The 22348-nt window shown below is 32.2% G+C and overlaps 3 protein-coding genes across 6 annotated transcripts in view; all 3 read left to right on the forward strand.

Moving 5' to 3' along the window:
• Positions 1 to 908: 908 nt before the first annotated feature.
• On the forward strand, positions 909 to 19391 carry LOC111385431 (serine/threonine-protein phosphatase 2A activator). 3 transcript variants are annotated; one of them, XM_023009816.1, is made up of 4 exons: positions 913 to 1603; positions 3176 to 3671; positions 4706 to 4737; positions 19377 to 19391. In XM_023009816.1, the coding sequence occupies exons 1-3, from the start codon at positions 958 to 960 to the stop codon at positions 4710 to 4712; spliced, it is 1149 nt and encodes a 382-aa protein (XP_022865584.1). In that variant the 5' UTR covers positions 913 to 957; the 3' UTR covers positions 4713 to 4737; positions 19377 to 19391. The 3 variants fall into 3 exon arrangements, with proteins under 3 accessions (XP_022865582.1, XP_022865584.1, XP_022865583.1); XM_023009815.1 differs by lacking the exon at positions 19377 to 19391 and having other exon boundaries at positions 916 to 1603; positions 4706 to 5018; XM_023009814.1 differs by lacking the exons at positions 4706 to 4737; positions 19377 to 19391 and having other exon boundaries at positions 909 to 1603; positions 3176 to 3723.
• On the forward strand, positions 15601 to 17299 carry LOC111385433. The gene is made up of 4 exons (XM_023009820.1): positions 15601 to 15721; positions 16264 to 16424; positions 16534 to 16654; positions 16743 to 17299. The coding sequence occupies exons 2-4, from the start codon at positions 16327 to 16329 to the stop codon at positions 17010 to 17012; spliced, it is 489 nt and encodes a 162-aa protein (XP_022865588.1). The 5' UTR covers positions 15601 to 15721; positions 16264 to 16326; the 3' UTR covers positions 17013 to 17299.
• LOC111385432 (transcription factor SRM1-like) overlaps positions 18963 to 22348 on the forward strand; it is a 5038-nt gene continuing 1652 nt past the window's right edge. The window contains exons 1-3 of one of the 2 annotated variants that reach the window (XM_023009819.1): positions 18965 to 19168; positions 19246 to 19376; positions 19690 to 20124. In XM_023009819.1, coding sequence (XP_022865587.1) covers positions 19742 to 20124 — 383 coding nt within the window. In that variant the 5' untranslated portion in view covers positions 18965 to 19168; positions 19246 to 19376; positions 19690 to 19741. Of the gene's footprint in view, positions 19377 to 19689; positions 20125 to 22348 lie in introns of both variants that reach the window. The other variant, XM_023009817.1, reaches the window with a different exon arrangement.

The raw sequence follows: 22348 nt of genomic DNA on the forward strand, positions 1-22348 counted from the left end.
TCAAACCACAAGGTTTTACAACAGAACCTAACGAACTTTTAATGTAGCATTTCTTTTGGCTTTGGAGTTTAAAATCTTATCCCAGTAGGAAACTTTTTCTGTTTCACCCTTGACGCGATTGCTCAGTAAGTACACACTTGGTATTTCGCAGGTTGCTGCTAAGAAGAAAAGCTTGGCAGATGAAACCGGGGCAATACTACAAGCGAAGTTGAAGCAACTGGCCCCCGTACAATAAGTATTGTCATTTTGTATTGTAACATCTGGTGGCTATTAAATCTTAAAATGAGAAGCATATTTAAAATATAATTTTGCCTTTGTTGAAGAAGAAAGTATTACAAAAGAATGTATTGAGTTATTTCCTTTTTTCCTCATTCGTTCCCCCAGACTTTGTACTTTAAAAAAAAAAAAAAAAAAGTGCAGATTACGGCGGTTGGAAAATTTATCCATTGAATGAATACAGTAATGAGTTTCTGTCTGCATGTACATACATATTTGGTTAATAAAATTACACCTTCAATGTATTTATCCAACATCTATATTGATAGTGAAGAAGAAATGGTGCAAATTTTTCGTCTTGGTAATATTTTTTAACAACCTACGTCAAAGCGACGTATGTGAGATGAGGTGTAAGAGTTGAAATTGTTGGAGAGTAATTTTTAAAATTTTACGAGATAGTGAGGTCTAACGTGTTCGAATTTGTGCTTGGGGGACATGATTTTTCCTTTTTTCATGTCGAATATTTTTTCTTATATAGCTCGAAAATAAATTTGGGTGTGGATAAATCAATTAATTTTGCCGTTCTCAAAAATATATATAGCGATGATACCTAACAGCAGTCTTGTTGGCTAATCGTAAAAAATAAATAAATAAAATAAAATAAAAATTCTAGTGCAGTTCTTGTATCCCCTTATTTATTATAGTGCACATTACCACCTTCAAAACTGGTCTGCAAATCAAATGGAACCGCCACGCGACCACCACCACCAACAAGAAGAAGAGCCATCAAGACTCTCTCAGCCACACACAACCTGCCCCAGCTGCGGCGGACCCACTCGTTTCCCTCCTCCGCCGAACATATCCGCCACCCCTTCTTACATCCCCATCCGATTCCCTGCCGTCAACCTCCCCAACCCACCAACAAACAGTAAAGAGGCCATCATCCGTACTCCGGTCCCGCAACCCCAAAAAGTTGATCCCATTTCCCCACCCTACCACTTCACCACCCCGTCGAAGATAATCCGCTCCCAAGACGACATCGTTTGGTTCCACTCCTCCCCCATTTTTCACAATTTTCTCGGCTTTGTTGTTTCACTTTCCGAGTCTATCAAATCCCACAAGCTTTCAGATCCCTGCCATGTTTCTTCGACCATCGAAGTCATCATTTCGATTCTTCAGACTCTGAGTGATTATGTAGATGAAATCCCGCCGGCCCCTCAATCCTCTCGGTATGGGAATGTTGCTTATCGCGCGTGGCACGAGAGAATTAGCTCAGATGCTGAGTCTTTTATGCTGACATTCCTTCCGCCGGATCTTCACGGTGCCACTGTGGAACTCGTGCCTTATTTCACTGATAGCTTTGGCAACTCTAGCCGCATTGATTATGGTGCTTATATCTTTTCCTTTATTAATTTTTATTTTATTTTTTCTGTATATGTTGCAATATGGATATTCATGTTACATAAACGTTTTGCCTCGGGGATGTAGATGATATTTGTTGAAGCTAATATTGGAAAACCACTTGTATGTATCTTGTAGCTCAAATTGCGTGGAAAATAACCATTGTTAAAATGATACTGAACTTTTGATGAATCATCAATTTTGGATCAGCATTTCAAGGTTACATTTATGTATTAAAGTTTTGAGTAAGTGAAATTAGTTTTTATGCTAAAATACTTTTGGATAAATATATGCTAATAAATGTAAGCTAAACTGTGAACTTTTCCATGGTTTGGCTCTAACCTTTTTTCTGGAGACAAACCCTCACTTGAGGGTAGCTAGCAATGATGTACCAAAGGGATGCCTAATTTCAATTTTAGAAGATATGCGAACATATTTCTCATTCTGAATCCTTTTTTTGCAAAAACTATCCCAGCATATGATGAATGAGGATTTATGTTTTACTGAAGACTACTTCCAAGACACAAGTGATGTTATGCAATGTGGCGTAACTGTTCTTGTACTGTTGATGTAGTCCAAATCCGCAGAGAATCACCATTGTAAATATATGTTATCAATTTTACTTTTTTCATTTTTCTTAATTCATTTATCTAGCATCACGAATCATCATTTGACCTTCAGATGCCTTGTGTAATTAGAAACAGTGCAAGGAAATTACTCTTCCCTTGAATGCTTTCTTCTTAAAAGTCATATAGTATCATTCTAATACGTCTTTTTCGTATTTGAGTAAATGTTGTTTGTCCAGCTAATCGATCATAACCTCAGATAGTTAAATGACTTTGAAATCTTTAAGAAAAAAAAAATCAAAAATGCAATAAAGTGGTCTAAGACGAATCAATTGAAAAAAGAAAAAAAGAAAAAAAAAATTATGTTTCATAACAAATAGCCAACAATAGTTAACCTTTAAATTTATTGTTTATGCAAGTTAGATTTGGTGATTTTGTTTTTACTTTGAGAGCAGTTCCCAGATGGAAACAATCCCGAAACTTGTTGGTTCCCTTTGGAATGCTTTAAGATTTTTCCTAGTTGAATGATCTTGAGATCAAATTTTGAATTGAAATGCTTATAGAGTCAGATTGATGATGGGATTAATTTTTCACTTAGTAACTTGCAGTGCTAGAGCACTAGAGGTCCAATAATAACTAAATAACGAGGATGAAGCAGACTTTGAAACCTCTGTTATCCGAATCTCTATATCTGCACTTCCACTTGATGATTGTCATCTCAGCAAAATATATATTTCACAAGTACTCAATGAATGCCTTCCAATCTTCAGTAACATAATTATGAATAGGTTGCATGCGTATGTTCGGATACATTTTATTTTTATGTATCTATGGTATGCCTTGTATTTGTTGGGAATAAAGCTTTGATTGCTGCTGTTCCTCAATCAATAATGTTCTTGTGAATGTTGGTAGACTTTGTGCTACTCTTTATCATTTTTCTTTGTTGCAAAGGGTGACAATTTATTGTATGTTTTTGTTTTTTTATCAAATAGGTACTGGTCATGAGACAAATTTTGCAGCGTGGTTGTATTGTTTAGCAAGATTGGGCATTGTTAAAGAAGAGGATTATCCGGCATTGGTTGCAAGAGTGTTTGTCAAGTACATGGACCTGATGAGAAAATTGCAACTTACATACTCTTTAGAGCCTGCAGGATCCCACGGTGTGTGGGGACTTGATGACTATCATTTCTTACCATTTATATTTGGGTCATCACAGTTAATTGACCACAAGCATATGAAGCCAAAGTCAATTCATAATGATGATATTTTGGAGAATTTTGCAAATGAGTATCTGTATCTATCATGTATTGTATTTGTGAAGAAAGCAAAGAAGGGTTTATTTGCTGAACATTCACCATTGTTGGATGACATTAGCGGTGTTCCTACTTGGAATAAGGTGAACAGTGGGATGCTCAAGATGTATAAAGTGGAAGTTTTGGAGAAGGTTCCTATTATGCAGCATTTTCTATTTGGCTCAATCATCAAATGGTATGCTTCGAGTTTTTATCTTTTCTCTCTTTTCTAATTGATTAGGTGATTTATCTATAAATCGCAATATTGTTTTAGCTCTACTATTGATTATTTGATTTCACTACTTTCTTCTTGTTAATGCACAAGAGGTGCTAATTTGGAATTCTGAAATTAGAATTGAGCATTAGATTGGCTGATGAAGTGTATTAATACATGCTGGTTCTTTCAGTAAATTGCCATGCCCTGTATTCCAGTGCTAGAATTAGCACATGAGCTATTTTTCATTCACACATAGCTCCTCTGGTCTTATGGTTATGAAGTCTAGCCTTTAGAGAAAAACATTTTTTGGATTCAAACCCGGAGTTAGAATGCCTTGTAATGAGGACATCATTATAGTTGGACTTTTATTATTGTTTCAGTATTTTAGTTGGACATTTATTATTGTTTCAGTTGGACTTTTATTTAAGTTTACGTATTTTAGTTAGGACTTAAATAATGGGCTTGGCCCTATATTTCTAGGTTTTTATTATTTAAACCTATCTTGGTTTGTAATTTTGGACGATGAATTTGATTAAATAAAGAGTTGGCTTGCAGCCGTTTCTCCTCTCTTCCCCGCCTCTGTCTTCTTCTTCTCCCTTCTCCTCTTATTATACTTACTGAGTTATTCTACATCACCTTGTCCGTAACCTTGTCTTATCTTCTTCCTGTCCTATATCTTATCTGCCTCCTTGGATGAAACCGACTTTTGGTTTGCACAGATTTGCTTTGACAAATTTATAATGCAGTAGGAGTTCTCATGCTAAGATTCAGAAACATGCTAGTACTTGATGCTGCAAATCCATTTGAATAAAATTACCGTTCCATCCAAAACAAAATTTTCTTGGTTTTATGTAGCTTGATTTCAAATATTATCATGGGTAAGCACGGCATTTTTTTTGTTTTTGTTTGTGTTTTTGGGTTCCCGGCATTTGGTGGTTTCAAGTTTGCATATTGTTATAGACTTCAACTCTTTCGATTTCATTTATGTGCTTCCTCTGTTTCTTTTCATGCAGGGTCTGAAAGGTTGTTGGACGGTCTATGTGAAGTGAGAAAAAAGTTCTTGGTACTAGTTTCTTTTCATTTTTCCTTCTCCTACACAAATTTAACCGATCTTTTCTTGTGCAAATCTGATATAGTTGAAATTAAGCAGTAGGTAGTGGGTGGATGCAGTGTATTAATTTTACAATCTTGAATGTATTGAATATGTTAAGACTGATATTGATGTGGCCTCATCGCCATAATTCAGTGTTGTTTCAAATATAGAATTATATAGGGTGTTTGGTAGGGATTAAAATCAAATATTAATCTCCCCAAACAAGTTCTTAATCAAGATCTTTATAGTATGAATAATTGTAGTCTACTTGTGAATGGTTGGTGTATGGTCTTTTTCTCTTGATCCATTTTCGGAAAGCTTGCTAGTTGCACTTGCACTTTTCATCGCAAATGGGCGCGACTACTTTTTAACGTGCCTTACATATTTGTTTGTGAAATTCTTTGAAATAGCATATATATATATATATATATATATATATATTATTAATTTTACAATCTTGAATGTATTGAATATGTTAAGACTGATATTGATGTGGCCTCATCGCCATAATTCAGTGTTGTTTCAAATATAGAATTATATAGGGTGTTTGGTAGGGATTAAAATCAAATATTAATCTCCCCAAACAAGTTCTTAATCAAGATCTTTATAGTATGAATAATTGTAGTCTACTTGTGAATGGTTGGTGTATGGTCTTTTTCTCTTGATCCATTTTCGGAAAGCTTGCTAGTTGCACTTGCACTTTTCATCGCAAATGGGCGCGACTACTTTTTAACGTGCCTTACATATTTGTTTGTGAAATTCTTTGAAATAGCATATATAATTTTAGTAAATTTTGACAAATGTTAATGAAATGCATAGTTGAAAAGTTAATAAGCCCCTGTTTATTTCCCATTTCTTTTCCATTAAAATGAAAAATATGATTGTTATTCATCACATCAAGTCATCAAATTTGAATTTTTATCTCTTGTGTGGGATCCATAACAGCTATATTTTTCATTCTCATTTTTTCAATAATAGGAAACAAACGCCCCCTAAAAGTTATGAGTTTTATGAAATTTGTACTTAAAATTAATTCTTGAATCTGACTTAGATTTATATCAAATTTTTAAGCCTCATCAAATTGGGGCTTAGTAACTTAAAAGTAAGGGTACTGGTTTTGGCGGGTTTATGCGTAATCGAGAAAGGCTGGTGATTATTGCTTATTCCCGAAGGATCTTTGGTCATATCTCAACTTAGGATGTGGAAGCAATTACTTATCGTTATGATCTTGCTTTTGCCATTCAAAATGGAGTCCATACTCGGCAGGTAGAGTGTAATGCAATTAGTACGATTCATGGACTCAATGATAATAGTAATTTTGCAACTAATGCCTTTATCTTTTTGATATTCTTGTTGTTATATTCCTCATCATAGAAATTCAATCATAACTTCGCCTCTTACTATTTCTTCTCGGGTGAGTTCATGTTAGATAAATTGTAGTCCGTATGTTTGTGGTGAACGGAAGCTGCTATTTTCCTTTCAGAGAAAAAGAAAGTATACTTGTGAGAATTAGCCAGAGTTGAATGTGCTTATTTTGAAAATTCTTTATAAATATGAAAGAAATGCAAATCCCTAAAAATAAATGTTAATTACGTGCATGTAAATAGTGAAATACATACTTGAATGTGAGTTTTAGAATTTAATTAAATGCATAAATGAAGATGAGTGGCAAATGTGATATATGAATTAAAGTGAATGTTAGCTAATTTAGATTTAATACCAAGGAACATATATGTGACAATAAATGTTAAATTATTTATATTAAATGAATATAATTTAATTTCCAATTAAGTGAAATTGGATGCTAATTAGCATACATGAACAAGAATAATGAACCGCAATCTTGAATGAAAACTTCTAATTTAATATCAATTAAACGAACGTAAAGATTAATTAATTGAGAATTAATAACAAAGAATATGTGCATGAACAAGGATTTCATAATATTTATTATAGTTTATAAATTAAATACATATTGTAAAAATGAAAAGCAAGTTATTAATGAAATAATTGAATTGTGGCAGGGTTATAATCGTCCAAAAAATGATTTTCACTTGATATATATTACAATAATAAAGGAGACAACTTCACTTGCACCATTCATAAGGCCTAATTTTCGTTTGTACCCTTTTTTCTTTTCAAAATTCCAGTTGTGTCCTTTTTTCCCCTCTTTTTTACGTATATTTTAACATTTTCCTTACTTTTTGGCTGTTGCCCAATTCTTTAGCTTCTACACAAATCCATTACAATAATAAAAGAGACAACTTCACTTGCACTATTCATAAGGCCTAATTTCCGATTGTACCCTTTTTTCTTTTCAAAATTTCAGTTGTGCCCTTTTTTTTTTCTTTTTCTCTTTTTTACGTATATTTTAATATTTTCCTTCCTTTTTGGCTATTGCCCGATTCTTCAGCTTCCACACAAACCCTAAGAAAATAGCCTACAAATTCCTCTCAGTTTTGTGACCTTTAGCCGCCAACTTCTCCTCTCTTTTTCGTGGGAGATTTTTTCTGCAATCTTTGGCTTCTTCGCCGACGGTATTTGCACCTTCGTTCTTTATTCTCTCAGTTTCGTGACCTTTAGTCGTCGGCTTCTCCTCTCTATTTCGTGGGAGAGTTTTTCTTGCAATCTTCGACTTCTTCTCCGACGGTATTTGCACATTCATTCTTTCGCTTTATAGTTTTCAAACTTTTTTCTGATTACTTTCATTTTTGATAAATAAATATTGATTTTTTGTTGTGAATCTTGGGTATGGTTGATGGGTTTACTATTTATTTCGATATTGCCGATAATGATTTAGAGTTTCTTCGATTTTTTCCTATTTTGGTAACTAAATGTCTTTTTTCCGTGGGAGATTTTTTCTGTAATCTTCGACTTTTTCTTCTACGGTATTTGCACCTTCATTCTTTCCCTCTTCAATTTTCAAACTGTTTTTTTGATTACTTTCATTTTTGATAAGTAAATATTGATTTTTTGCTATGAATCTTGGGTATGGTTGATGGGCTTACTATTTATTTCGATGTTGCCAATAATATTTTAGGGTTTCTTCGATATTTTCCTATTTTGGTAACTAGATGTCGTTTTTTGCTAAGATCTCTTGGGTATGGTTGATGGGTTTACTATTTATTTGAATATTGTTAAGAATCTTTTGGGTTTTGCTTTTAATTTTTCTCTTCCTCTCTTTATTTTTGGATTTTTAGTTTTACCTATTTCTTTTATTTCCAATATTGCCATGAGTTTTTGGGGTTTCCTCCTATTTTTTCCTATTTTGGTCAGTGAATGTTGTTTGGAACATATTATTTTTTATAGAGCTCATAGTATTTATTCTTTTCATATCAGTTTCGAAGAGAGTATGGAAGAAAACTTTGGGAAGCAAAATTGCCATTACTTTATCTGATTATATGCCCGAAATAAGTCTTTTTCCCAGAACGAAGGGATCACTTCTGTTGAAACTACTAATGTTGGTTAGTAATTGTACTCTATCGATTATGTGGACTCATTCATATGGTGTTTATGTTTGAACTATATGTATGAGGTTTGGTCATATGAAATACATACTACATTTTTTGCCATAGACTTCCATCTAATGTTAATGTTTATTGTTTTTATGAAGTGAATGATTCAGGAGGTTTAAATGGAACAGAATTGAATTCTAAACGGCAACGGACTATTACTAATGTACTAGAAGACAAGTATGACGATGACGGTAACAAAAAAAGGGTCAGATCTGAGGAATGTGTTCAATTAAATGTGGGATGGAATTGTGATAGCTTTTTAATGGTTGAAGGGTTCAATTGTGATGAACGTTGCGACAAAGAGCCTGGTAAGAATTGTAAATCATTATTTCATTTTATTCATGTGCATTATACCATATTTGTTTTTGTTATAAACAGGAATAAAAATCTATTGTCAAGTTGTATTTTGTATTCAAATTTTTATGAATTTTTTTAGGGATTTCAGAAACACAGCAATATGACGACAGTCTTTTTTTCGGAACCTTATGTGCTACTTGAACCAAGTATTTGTGATCATTGTGGCGTTGTGAAATTTCATAGAGAATCTAAGGGATTTTGTTGTTTAAATGGACAAGTTATTTTAAAAACAAATGACATGCCCATAGAATTACGTATGTTGTTTACTTCAAATTCCGAAGAAAGTTTAAACTTTAGAGACATGGTACGAAGCTATAATTGCAATTTTTCTGTGACATCGTTTGGTGTAAATTATGATAAAAATTTATGTACAAATTATAATGGTATCTATACATTTAAAATTCAAGGTCAGGTTTACCATTTTATAAATGAAATTTTTCCTGTGGACAATCGTCCTTCTCATTTGCAGCTTTACTTTTTCGACACTGAAAATGAAGTGGAAAATAGGCTCAATCATAGTGATTGGTTAGTTGAGTCTATTGTTGCTAAACTTATGAACATTCTAAAAAAGAATCCTTACACAATTTTTTTTTTCGCAATCTGGGAGATGCTCCTAATTTAGAAAATCATTTTATTCGAATTCACTGTAACCCAGTTGTTGATCAAAGGACATATAATAAGGCAAGTGTTTCACAAGTTGCTGCTATTGTGGTTGATCATGATGATTATGATGATATTCATATGTGTGATATAGTAATTCATTGTAAGAATGGAAATAAAAATAGAATACACTATTATTTTGGGTGTTATGACCCACTTCAATATCCGCTTTTATTTCCTTGTGGTGAAATAGGATGACACCAAGGTATTCAACGAATTAGAACGGATAAAAAGATTTTTTTTTTTTTTTGCAAAAATGAAGACATTGTTGATGCAGTTAATTTCTTTTCACCTGAGGAGTTGATTGATAAGGAAACGACATGTTCATTCATCAAATTATCATTTTCTACATTTGTACCCTTATATGCTTACATGAATTGTTAGAATACTTTATTTTTGTTATTTTATGTGAATGATTATTTTTTCTAATTTTGTTTTTAATTTTTTTTAATGATGGAAAATAAGAGAACCAGAATGCAAGTTTCATGTAGGGAACACTATTGTTATAATTTACAGATAAGATTATTATCAAATTCAATATCATTACATTCTGGAAGGCTTTTACAACAATATGTTGTTGACATGTACGTGAAAATTGAAACATCTAGATTAGATTATTTTCGTCATAATCAGAACACCCTTAGAGCTGAATTATATCAAGGAATTTGTTGATAGTCTTGAAATTGGTAAAAAAAGAGGTCATAAAATTGGACGTGTGATAGTTTTACCTCGATCCTTTATTGGTGGACCTAGAAACTTAAGAAAAAGGTATATGGATGCTATGTCTTTGGTTCAAAGATTTGGTAAACCCGATATGTTTTCTAACGATGACTTGCAATCCCAATTGGCCAGAAATTAAAGAACAATTGAAGTATAATGATGAAGCTCAAAATAGACCAGATTTAATAGCTCGAATTTTTAAAGCAAAACTTGAAGAATTGAAGGAAGACATATTGAAAAAACAAATATTTGGACAAGTTTCCGCGCATATATATGTTATAGAATTTCAAAAAAGAGGACTTCCACATGTGCATTTTTTATTGATTCTAAAGAGAGATGCTAAGCTTACTTATCCTGATTTGGTTGATAAATTTGTTCATGCCGAGATTCCAGACGAAAAATCTTCATTCTTTTGTTACTAAACATATGATGCATGGTCCTTGTGGTATTTTAAATTCAAAAAATGTTTGAATGAATAACAAAAACAAATGTAGATTTGACTACCCAAATGTTTTTTTGTGCGAACACAGTTCTAGATGAAAGATGCTATCCTAAATATAAACGACTTGATAATGGAAAAAAAATAAAAATAAAGATTAGAAATCATTATTTGGATAACATGTGGGTAGTTCTATATAATTCATATTTGTTAGCAAAGTATAATTCTCATATTAATGTTGAAGTATGTTCAAAAATTCAGGCTGTTAAATATATGTATAAATATGTTTATAAAGGTTACGATAAAGTTGATTTTACTGTAAATGAGGATGATCCGAATTTTGTTTATGATGAAATCAAAATGTATAAATTAGCTAGATGGATATCTCCTCCTGAAACTATGTGGAGAATTTTTGCATTTCTCTTGTATGATATGAGTCCATCTGTTATTGCTCTGCAACTATATTTAGAAAACTATCAGTCCATTACTTACAAAGAATTTGATGATTTGGAAGAAGTTGGGAAAATTTTTTTTTTCGAGAAGTCAATGTTAACAGAATATTTTTGTGCTAACACTGCCAGTGCTAGGGCAAAAGCATTGCTATATAGAGATTTTCCAGAACATTTTGTGTGGAATTCAAAATGTAATGGTCTGAAAGAAAGAATAAAACTTTTTCTATAGGATGAATTGTTTCTGTAAATGTTATAGAAGAAGAGAGATATTATTTAAGAAAGCTTCTAAATCATGTTAAGGGGGCAAGTTCTTATGATGATTTAAAAATAGTTAATGGAGTTCATGCTTCGACATTTCGTGAAGCTGCATTATTACATGGTTTGCTTAATGGTGATACTGATTATGAAACGTGTTTACATGAAGCTTCTCTGTATCAAATGCCAATTATGTTGCGTCAACTATTTGCTACGATTTTAACATTGTGTGATCCCATAACCCCAGCAAATTTTGGAATACATTTAAGCAACATATGATGAAAGATTATGTACAACAAGGTATAACTATTAAAATGGCCGAATTAAAAGCTTTGAATGAGTTAAATGAATTATTACATCTTTTAGGTAAAACTGTGAATCGGTATAGAATTGTCGAGCTTCTTTTAAACTTTGAAGAAAACAATTATATTTCAAGAACTATTTTCGATGAATTGGAGATAACTGTTTCTGATGAAGATATGTTATGTAAAACGAAATTAAATTTAGAACAAAAAAAGCGTATGATATGATTTTCGGTGACGTTTTCAACAAAAATAATGGAGTTTATTTTATTGACGGCCCTGGAGGGACAGAAAAAATATTTTTATATCGTTCTTTACTTGCAGCTGTAAGAGCAAAAGGAATGGTTGCTTTAGCTACGACATCTTCGGGAGTAGTAGCAGCATTACTTCCTGGAGGTAGAACTGCACATTCAAGATTTAAAATCCCTCTTCAGGTAAGTACTAAATCAACTTGTTCGATTAGCAAACAATCTTCTTTGGCTGAATTGTTCCAGATGACACAATAAATAATATGGGATGAAGCTCCTATGCTAAATAGATTAGTTATTGAATCATTGGATAGACTGTTACAAGATATTATAGAAAATAAAATGCCATTTGGGGGAAAAGTAATTGTTTTGGGAGGTGACTTCGTCAAGTATTACCTGTTGTTCCAAAGAGTCAAAAAGAAGATATAATTAATGCGGCATTTGTCAATTCATATTTATGGCCAATTGTTCGGAAAATAAAATTGGTTTAAAATATGAGGGCCGAATTGGATTTACCTTTTTCTGAATATCTATTACGAATTGGAAATGGAACTGAGCCTTTACATTCATGCAATATGATTTAAATTCCAAACGAAATGGTTATTGCTCATGATAATGAAGCCGATTCTATGAAAAAATTGATAGACATTGTATATCCGGAGTTAAAAGATTACCCGAAAGATATTGAACGTATGATTAATACAGTTATATTAAGTGCAAAGAATGAGAGCGTTGATTTTATAAATGCTATATTAATAGAAAATTTCCTGGTAATTCTATTAAATACTATAGTTTCGATGAAGCAGTAGATACAGATGCACAAAATTTTGATGAAGATTTCTTAAATACATTAACTCCTAATGGTATTCCATCACATGAATTAACTTTGAAGTTAAATTGTCCTGTCATTTTATTGAGAAACATAAATCCATCTGAAGGTTTGTGCAACGGAACTAGGCTTATTTGTAAAAGATTTGACGCGAACATAACTGATGCTACAATTGCTGTTGGAGAATATAAAGGAAAGAGAGTTTTTCTACCCCGCATACCATTTGTACCTCTTGAAAATGATTCGAGTCCAATTCGATTTAAAAGAACTCAATTTTCAGTTCGTTTGTGCTTTGCAATGAGTATAAATATAGCACAAGGACAAACTCTTGATTTGTTGGATTATATTTACCCGAGCCTGTATTTTCGCATGACCAACTTTATCTTGCACTATCAAGAGCAAAAACAAGCAAATGTGTTAAAGTTCTTATAAAGCCAACTGAAAAAAAATGCATTTGAATTGTACAAAAAAATGTCGTATATAAAGAAATTTTAGTTGCAGTTAGTTCTTCTTGAATGGTAGCTTATATTTGTTCTTTTTTTGTAGATAAAGACCGTTATTAGGGAAACAGTGGACTCCAGCAACATCGATAGACGGATTGAAATTTTTGCTTGAAGGAAACCTTATCCAATACTTAGATATAGATCCCATTTCATTTAAATTCTTTTCCTATAACTAAATGCAAAAAGAAGTCTATTTAGTTCATTACTTTTTTAAGATAACATATTCTTCAATTTAATTCTACTATTAATCATACAAATTTTTTGCTTGCAGGCATCAAAGTTCGTAAATGTATATGATAGGATCCTTTTTTGTGTGATTTGTTGTTATATACGGTAGAGGACATGATGTTCAAGCATGATCTTGATGTTTTTAAACACTAGAATGATTGACCTTACTGGATTTTTATGATATCTATCTTTGCTGATTGTATGTCGTACAGATGATGGAAATTCAAAATCTATGCACACTCAGTATGGTCTTTTCAGTCAACCTGAATCCCATACCAACCACACCATTCTTTGTCCATTCACATACGTTTACAGCTTACCTCTACACATGTATGTGTATGTGTGTGTGTCTATATATATATATATATATATATATATATATATATATATATATATATATATATATATATATATACACACTCCTACACATAAATATCTGCGTTATACTATATATAAAACATGTAAAAACTTTATAAAATTTCATCTTTTGTTTTACGAATTATTTACATGAAAAAGGTTTGCATTATATATTATAAAAATAAACATTAATAATTATTGTCCTTTATTTCTTTTATCTATTGTACAGGTGAAAACATTAATGATTACTGTCTTTTCTTTCCTGTCAAGTCAATCAGTAAGCCCTTTTCAGTCAACCTAAATCCCATACCAACCACATCACTCTTTGTCCATTCACCTACTTTTATAGCTTACCTCTGCACATGCATGTGTGTATGTTTGTACATATATATATAAACATCTGCATTATACAATGTATAAAACGTGTAAAAACTTTAGAAAAGTTTATCTTTCATTTTACGAATTATTTACATGAAAAAAGTTTGCTTTATGTATTATAAAAATAAACATTAATAAGTTTTGTTCTTTATTTCTTTTATCTATTGTACAGGTGAAAACGTTAATGATTATTGTCTTTTCTTTCTTGTCAAGCTAATCAGTATGGCCTTTTCAGTCAACCTGAATTCTATACCTACCACAACACTCTTTGTTCATTCACCTACTTTTACAGCTTACCTCTGCACATGCATGTGTGTATGTTTGTACATATATATAAACATGTGCATTATACTACATACAAAATGTCTAAAAACTTTAGAGAAGTTCATCATTCGTTTTATGAATTATTTACATGAAAAAAGGTAAATTATTTTCTCACTTATCTTTTCAAAATTACATTTCTTTCTTTCACAGAAATAAAGATAATAGTTACTGCCATGATGTTATTTTTTCAAGATTTTATGTGTTCTTCGTTCTTCACTAATCATTCTTTTGCATTCTAACTATTTGATATTTTGTGATATATGTTTTTTTTTCCCAGAACCCATGGCGCCAAACCACAAATTAATCCTTGATATTGCTCCACGAGAAATCGGGTGGAGATGTAAAGTAGTAGTTGGGGAAAAAACAGCTCCACGAACATCACAAAAGGAAATGGAATGTATCAACACTTATGGCTACTAGATACTGAGGTAATATCTTCCCAGTAACAGTGAATTTTTCCATTTATTTTATATCATAGTATGAAGGAAATATATGTATTAAGTTGTGTGGTGTACTTTACATGGTTTAATTTTCAAAATATAATAATTTTGCTAATTAAATTTGCCTGCTGCAATTCTATGTTGATAAATCATGTAGGAAAACAAAGTCCAAGCAACAATATTTGCTCAAAATATCAAGGCTCTTGAAAACACTTTGGTACCATCGAAAACATACTTGATCTCAAATGCATATGTGAAGCAAACGAATGAACGATTTAGGTCAAGTTTTGGAGATAAACAGTGGATAATTGGTTCAACCCGAATTGAAAAATTAAATGAAAACCATAGCCCTCTTGTGAAATCATGTTTTCATTTTACACCATTCGACGAACTTGAAAACTACATTGACATGGATGTTGAAATAGGTAAGTCTTACTATTAAAAAAATCTAACCGTGTGCTAAAATTTATGTACACAACAATATTTTTAAATATAAGTATTCCTAAAAAACTTGGTCATGTTTTTCTGTGCAGCATTCGTTGGCATTGCTGTTGATATTCGCCCAAAATGAAGAATTTCTGGCAACAAAAATGCAAATTCCATTGTCCAAGACATTGTTCTTATCAACGAAAGTTATGCATACATAATATGAATCTTTAAACACAAATTAATAGTTTTCCAATTCATACAATTAATCCCCTACATAGTCTGTAGAGTTATTTTTCACTAAGAAGGATTGGATTGCAATATAAAAAAGATAATTCCAGATTGAAGATCTCTTGACCCATATACGATCCAGTTCAGATTGCAAGCTATTATCTTGATTATCTGGGGCAGTTTCATCGACCGTCAAGGCGCTGAAATTATTGACTGCCTTATGAAAAAACCAGTGGTTGTTGGGAATCATTTAAAAGTCACATCTTTTAGAGGTAAATGAAATCAAAATCTTATCTTTACATTTAATAAATCATTGTTGTTAACTCCATATAACTTAACTACATAATTATATTCTATTTAACAGGAATGTCATTGTCCATAAAAGCGAACAGCTCAATCCTCATTAATCCAAAATTCGAAAAATTTGCTGAAATGAAAGAATGGTTAGTGTTCATGCGTTTTTTTTATATATAAAATATTACACGGTAAATCTACATTTCATCGCAGCATTAGAGCATATTCTTTGCTTAAATTTATGACTTCCACTTATTTACAAGGATTGAAAGAAACAAAGAGATGTTGACAGAGATGGTCACTCAAAAGACATATGATTTGCCGAATACGTCAAATATTTCACCGCCTCCAAAGAATAAAATTATCAACATCGAGGACATTTTAGAACACTGACCAACGGTTAATTAAATACTAATACTAAAAATAAGACCATTTTTATGTAGTTTCTATTTTGTTTCATTGTATGGTAAATAGATATTTATATCAGCAAAAATGGTAACATTCCTTCTACCTATTTTAGCGAAAGCCATTATGGATAAAAGGAAAGATAGAATTGAAGACAGTGACTCAATCACTTTGGTATATGGCTTGTGATACCTATGGTTGGATATCTTTCGCTCAACTCAATGAAATGTATTTTTGCAACTATTGCAAACACATGCATGCAAGAACAATTTCAAGGTAACAACCAATAAATATAAAATTATGTACACCAAATTATTGATGTACATATAGTTGAATTTCTATTAAATTCAGAATACATGATACTACCTATGTGCATTTTTGCCAGAGCAAGATGCAATGTTCAGCTTTCAGATAACACCGGCACTATTACTGCATCTTTATTTGGTGATGTGGCTGAAAATTTCTTGAAACTTCCAGCTGAGAAACTAATGAAAGATAGTATAACGGTAAAATTTTCTATATAAATTGTTACATTTACCAGTATTTTCCATTTACGTACATATGTACATTAAATCTTATATGTTCTTTATGTAGTTAGAACACTTTATCAATGCTCAAGACTCCAGCTATGCAATTGAAGACCATTTTATTTACATGAAATTTGGAAACCCAAATTCAAAAACCAATCAACCAAGGTTTGATGTAATCTACGTTCTTAATAACAGCTCTGCACATGCACAAAGATCTGCATCATTGTTTCCATATCAGGCTAAGGAAAAAAATGTCTCATATTGCACCAATGTGCCTAATGCACGAAGGAGCTTAGTGTTCGAGAAGGAAAACATCGAACAACTGAAAAAGTAAAGAATGGCAACATCCAGCGATCCTAATGTTCAAAACAAGGATGCAAACCCTCTTGGCAATAATGCTGATCCAAAGAAAAATGGACTTTACCATACCTTTACCAGTTCAAGTGCAACTAAAGTTAGTTCTATTTTGTTATTTTGAAGTCCTTTTGCTTTTTGCTAGAAGATTTTTGTATATGATATCATATTACACTGCTGGAATATGTCATAAAGTTCAGCTTAGTTTTTGGAAACTTCATTCTTATTAATGAATTGGGATAGGTATGCAAAATGTTATATAAATAAAGTCGACGTATCTATGAAATATAATTATTCACATCTTTTTGTAACTATTTATGTATATAGTTTTCTTCTTTCCCTTAAATCGTGTCCTCTATGTATGATTTTTCATTAACCACAGACCCTAGAAAACAATGAAAATATTGTTCATTCAAATGTACAGTTGACTTCATGATTTGTATTATTTTTTAAAGTTCTTTATGTACATTTTCTTTGTAATTTCCCAAGAATCGTATTCTCCTTGTATCGTTTTTTATTTACTTGTTATAGTTTGTATTAGCAAGCAGAGAAGAAACAGATAACCCAATAAGCAATCCTTGAAAATTCTACATTGCCTTGCAAGTTGATGTAGAATTATTTTGGAGAAACTTAATTATCTCAACTCTAACCATGACAAATTTTTGAATCATTATCCTTACATTCTTCATCAATGATGGCCATCATGGTAATGAGTTCACATTGTAAACATTATAAATTATGTATCTCATTAAGTAGTCATAATAAATATAAACAAAGTCTGCACATTAAAAAAGAAAAAAAAAACCAAATCTCTTACAGAATTATAATAGTCATCGTGCAACGCATGATCCTCCATTAGTAATATTTAATACGGGTTAAATCCACCCATGACCAACAAACTTTATACTTAATGCCATCATAACCACCCAATATGATTTTGTTTTACTATGATAACCCAATTTTATATCACATTTTATAATGGACATCCAACTTCTTTTCACCATTTTCATTTTAGTTTTAAAAGGGGTGAAATGGAAACTTTGTATTATATATATAAAATAAATTTTAAATAAACAAAAATAAAAGTTTTTTTTTTAATTTTAAAAGTAAGTTTTTATTTTATTTTATTTTCCTAAGTAATCCTTTCTAAAATAAGTTTTTATTTTATTTTTTAAGGAACCTTTTTTTAAAATAACTTTTTATTTTATTTTATATTTATAAGTAACTTTTTTTTAAAATAAGTTTTTATTTTATATTTATATGCAACTTTTTTAAAATAATTTTTATTTTATTTTTAAAAACGTTTTAATTTTATTTTATTTTTTAAGCAACTTTTGAAATTAGTGAAAAGAATGAAAAGAAGTTGGTTGGCCAAGGTGAAACGTTATATGATATTTAGGTGGTCATGGTAAAATAAAATTAAATTGAGATATCAAGATAACACTAATTCCCCGTTTGATTTTCATTCTTTAGCCACAAAAATGAAACATATGGCCGTTATTTATTACATAAAACCTTTATATTTGACTTTTTTTTCTTGTGTGAGTCCCGTAACGACTATATTTTTCATTTTCATTCTTACAAAAATGGCAATTGAACGAGGCTTAAGTATAAAGTTAGATTACTATGATCAAATAAAATCAAATGAAGTGGTCATAATGATATTAAGTGTAAAGTTAAATGACCATTAATGAATTAACTCTATTTAGATGGTGTTTTGTATGAATTAAAATTAGATTTTTTAATATATTCTGATAGAAATTATTGAAATATGTGATTTAAAAGTTGTGGGATCCATAAAGGACGTAATTAATATTAATTATTTGACTTTAACTTGAATTAAAATTAGATTTTATTATGTACCAAACCGGCTCTTAATATTTTATAAATCGTAGATAAGCAACTCAAGCACGGTGGACAGTCCACCCTGCTCCAATTATTAACAATAATTATTACCTTTATTTTTCTGAAAAAAAGGAATTTATTCATCTTCGTTTATCTTTTCTCAAACAAACTATTACGATAATCCCAACCTTCAGTCCTAACCACAATTTTCGGAGCATTTTGAAATTCGAAATTCGACTTATTCTCACTTTTCTGATAGAGAACAATGATTTGATATCCTCTGCTTCAGCTGTAGATTTCTCTACTTTCTCATTTACATTCTACATTTTCTTTTCTCACGATTTGCATGTGGTGTTTTTTGGTTACAGTGTGGTTACTCGGTAGAGAAGAGAAGCTATTAGCCTTGGAATTGGACTGTAAAAGTTTTGTATAATTCATCCTTACCGTGGGTGTGCGATTGGGTTGTGCTGCAATCAATTTAGGGCTTTTGTGGAGATAGGTGAGGACAATTTTAATGCCATATTTTTTTAATATCCATTTTTGACTTCTAGCCATTTATTGAATTTACCTTCACCTTTCATTTCGATTCCTTTTCTTAACTGCCTTTTATTGCATCCTTTGTTGTTATTTTAATTTTATTTCCTGTTGGGTTTTATCATTTCATGAGATTATAATTTTTGAATCATTAATTTCTTCTTTGTATTTATTACTACTGGTTTCTAGTGAAGTTCACTTGGCTATTTTGGAGTCTTAATATTACCCAGATCCAAATTTCAAGATGAAGATATAATTTACTGCATTTCCTTTTTAAGAGTACTGAGCAGGATCCATTTGTCAGTTTCTTGAGGATAAAAACAGCCAGTAATGCTGCCCGATGATTCGAGTAGTCCTACATGGAGTAGAGAGCAGGATTTGCAATTTGAAAAGGCAATAGCAAGTTATCCCGAAGAATCTTCAGATAGATGGGAGAAAATTGCCGACAATGTTTCCGGAAAATCGATCGAAGAGGTTAAAGATCATTATGAGCTTTTAGTTGACGATGTTAACCATATTGAGTCTGGTTGTGTGCCATTGCCTTGTTATAATTCTTCTTCAGATGGTACAACAAGCAATGCTAGCGAGGAAGGAACTCGTAGAAAAAGTGGTAATGTTGGGCATTTAAACAGCAACTCCAGTAATGGAGGCAAGAGTAACGGGCCAGATCAGGAGCGACGCAAGGGGATTGCTTGGACAGAGGACGAACACAGGTGAAGTCATTCGCTATATTTTACGCCTTATTTTCCTCTACATAGCATAAATAAAGTGTGCATATAATGATTATGGAAATTTTTATGGTTAGTTGGTCATGATAATTTATTGTTTACAGTAGTATTTTGAGGCTGGTTAGCTTGTTTGAATACATGACAGCATCTTTTTCTTTTTCACATCATTCTTGTTATTGATAATGAACCAATCTAGAATCTCCAAGGTCTCAAGTCGATGTCTACACTGTGTGGTTACTTGGTCAATGCCATCTCCAACCATTAAGCTCCTGTTCTCTTTGTCGTTTTTAAGTCGTTTTCTGTTTTCGATTTTTGAAAACAATGAAAACGTGTTCTTTTTTCCATTTTCAGAAACGAGTTTTCAAAAACAAAAAAAATAATTCTGAAGAAAACCCAAAACGTCAAGTTTGACGTTTTGGGCGTTTTCTTCACAAAAATAGAAAAGAAATGAAAACGTGGAAAACAGGCGGCACACTTGCACCTTCGCGTTTTCTTCAGACTCTTCCATCTTTCTTCTCTCTTCATTGTACACTTGCACTTTCTCTTCCTCCTCTCTTTTGCTGGCGCTGGCATGGGGAGGCGACGAAGGATGTGCGTTGATGCCGGCGTCAGCGTGGGGTGTCACAGCGTCGCCTCCCCACGCCGTGACCCATTCATCGCAAGGCTACCAGTCTGGGCTCGTCTCTATTTCTCTCTTCGGCGATGGCTAGGGTTTGCAGAAGCGAAGGCCGCAGCAACGTGCTCTTCGACGTCGGCTGTAGTTCGTCCTCTTTTCACTCTGCGCAGTTGGTTTTCTTTTTTTTTTTTCCTCGATCTGATGGCAGTTGATGGTTGTAGTGGTGTTGGTGTTGATTTGTTTGATGGTGGTGGTAACAGTCGACGACGGTGACATGGTAGCTGAATTTGTTGAATTAATCTTTACTGTGATGATATGTTTGATGAATTGAATTGATGTGGTTCTTCTTTCTTCTCTGTTTTCTGCGTATCCCCCCTCTGTTGTCGATTTCCTTCCTATGTGGTGGCAGCGGTAGTGGCAAATTGTGGTAATGGTGGTCTCGATTTTGGTGGTGGCAGTTGTTGATTTTGGTTGATGGGTGGTGGTGTTGGTGTTGATTTTGGCAGTGGTTGGCAATGGTGACTGGTGGTGGCGTTGTGGTTGATGGGTGGTGGTGTTGGTGTCGATTTTGGCAGTGGTTGGCAATGGTGACTAGTGGTGGTATTGATTTTGGTCGGCTTTGTGGTGGTGTTGTGTCGGTTTTTTCAACAAAATATTATAAAAAATTATTATGAAAATTTCAAAACAAACGCGTTTTTCATGTTTGTGTTTTGAGAAAGAGTTTTGCAAAACAACAAAAAGAACGAATTTTCAACAATTTCAAAACAGACCCTGAAAACACAAAACACAAAATGAATTCAAAACTCAAAACTACAAAACCGAAACACAAAGAGAACAGGGCCTAATTCTTTTGAAATAGCATGTCTACTTTATTTCCTTGGAGTTGCTGATGTCATATTTTATTTCCTTGGATTTGCTGATGTCATAATAATTCCAGATCCTTAATACTAGATGACAATATATATATTCTGTGATGTGGGGGAACTCTAACATGATCCCAACTGATATGAACATGGTTCAAACAATGTTGGCTGGACTGGGTGAGAATCTTGCATGTCCTGTTCCTCATGTCGTCCTTTCCATTTTCTTTCCTGTAAAGCAAAATCAACATTCAGATCTTTTATAGCTTCTGGAATATGTCTTGTCGTGCTTGCTTCAAGGAATGAGCTACCAGTTTTAGTCCAGACCCGCCTCAAAGCCCAATTAATTTTATAATGCATTTTTTTTATAGGAAAATTCATTTATTTATTTTCAATGTATCAGCCCGGTACAATTTTTTTGTCCCCCAGGCTCCACCCCTAACTGTATTAAGACTGATTCAAGATCTTCATTTGGTTTTTGTACATTTTTTGATCAAAATTATGCTAATAATCTGGAGCTTTGAGTTGGATCAGATTTTTTTTTTCCCCGTTAAATAATGTTGTTAGTATCGTAATGCATAATGTGCAATAGGAAAACAAATATAATGAGGGAGAACACTGATATTCTGGCAATTCAGAACCTAGATCTACTTAAATCAATCTTCAGAATGTGCAAATAACAGTCAAGCTATTTACCATCAAAATTTGATAATGTATTGAAGTCGATATCAAA

The sequence above is a fragment of the Olea europaea genome, unplaced genomic scaffold, assembly GCF_002742605.1.
Source record: "Olea europaea var. sylvestris unplaced genomic scaffold, O_europaea_v1 scaffold3161, whole genome shotgun sequence".
Classification (NCBI taxonomy): domain Eukaryota; kingdom Viridiplantae; phylum Streptophyta; class Magnoliopsida; order Lamiales; family Oleaceae; genus Olea; species Olea europaea.

Coding starts and splice junctions, on each gene's coding strand:
- LOC111385431 (XM_023009814.1), top strand. CDS start 958: ATGGAACCGCCACGCGACCACCACCACCAACAAGAAGAAGAGCCATCA. Junction 1,604..3,175: donor CTCTAGCCGCATTGATTATG/GTGCTTATATCT, acceptor TTTATCAAATAG/GTACTGGTCATGAGACAAAT.
- LOC111385433 (XM_023009820.1), top strand. CDS start 16,327: ATGGCTTGTGATACCTATGGTTGGATATCTTTCGCTCAACTCAATGAA. Junction 16,425..16,533: donor CATGCAAGAACAATTTCAAG/GTAACAACCAAT, acceptor CATTTTTGCCAG/AGCAAGATGCAATGTTCAGC. Junction 16,655..16,742: donor TAATGAAAGATAGTATAACG/GTAAAATTTTCT, acceptor TTCTTTATGTAG/TTAGAACACTTTATCAATGC.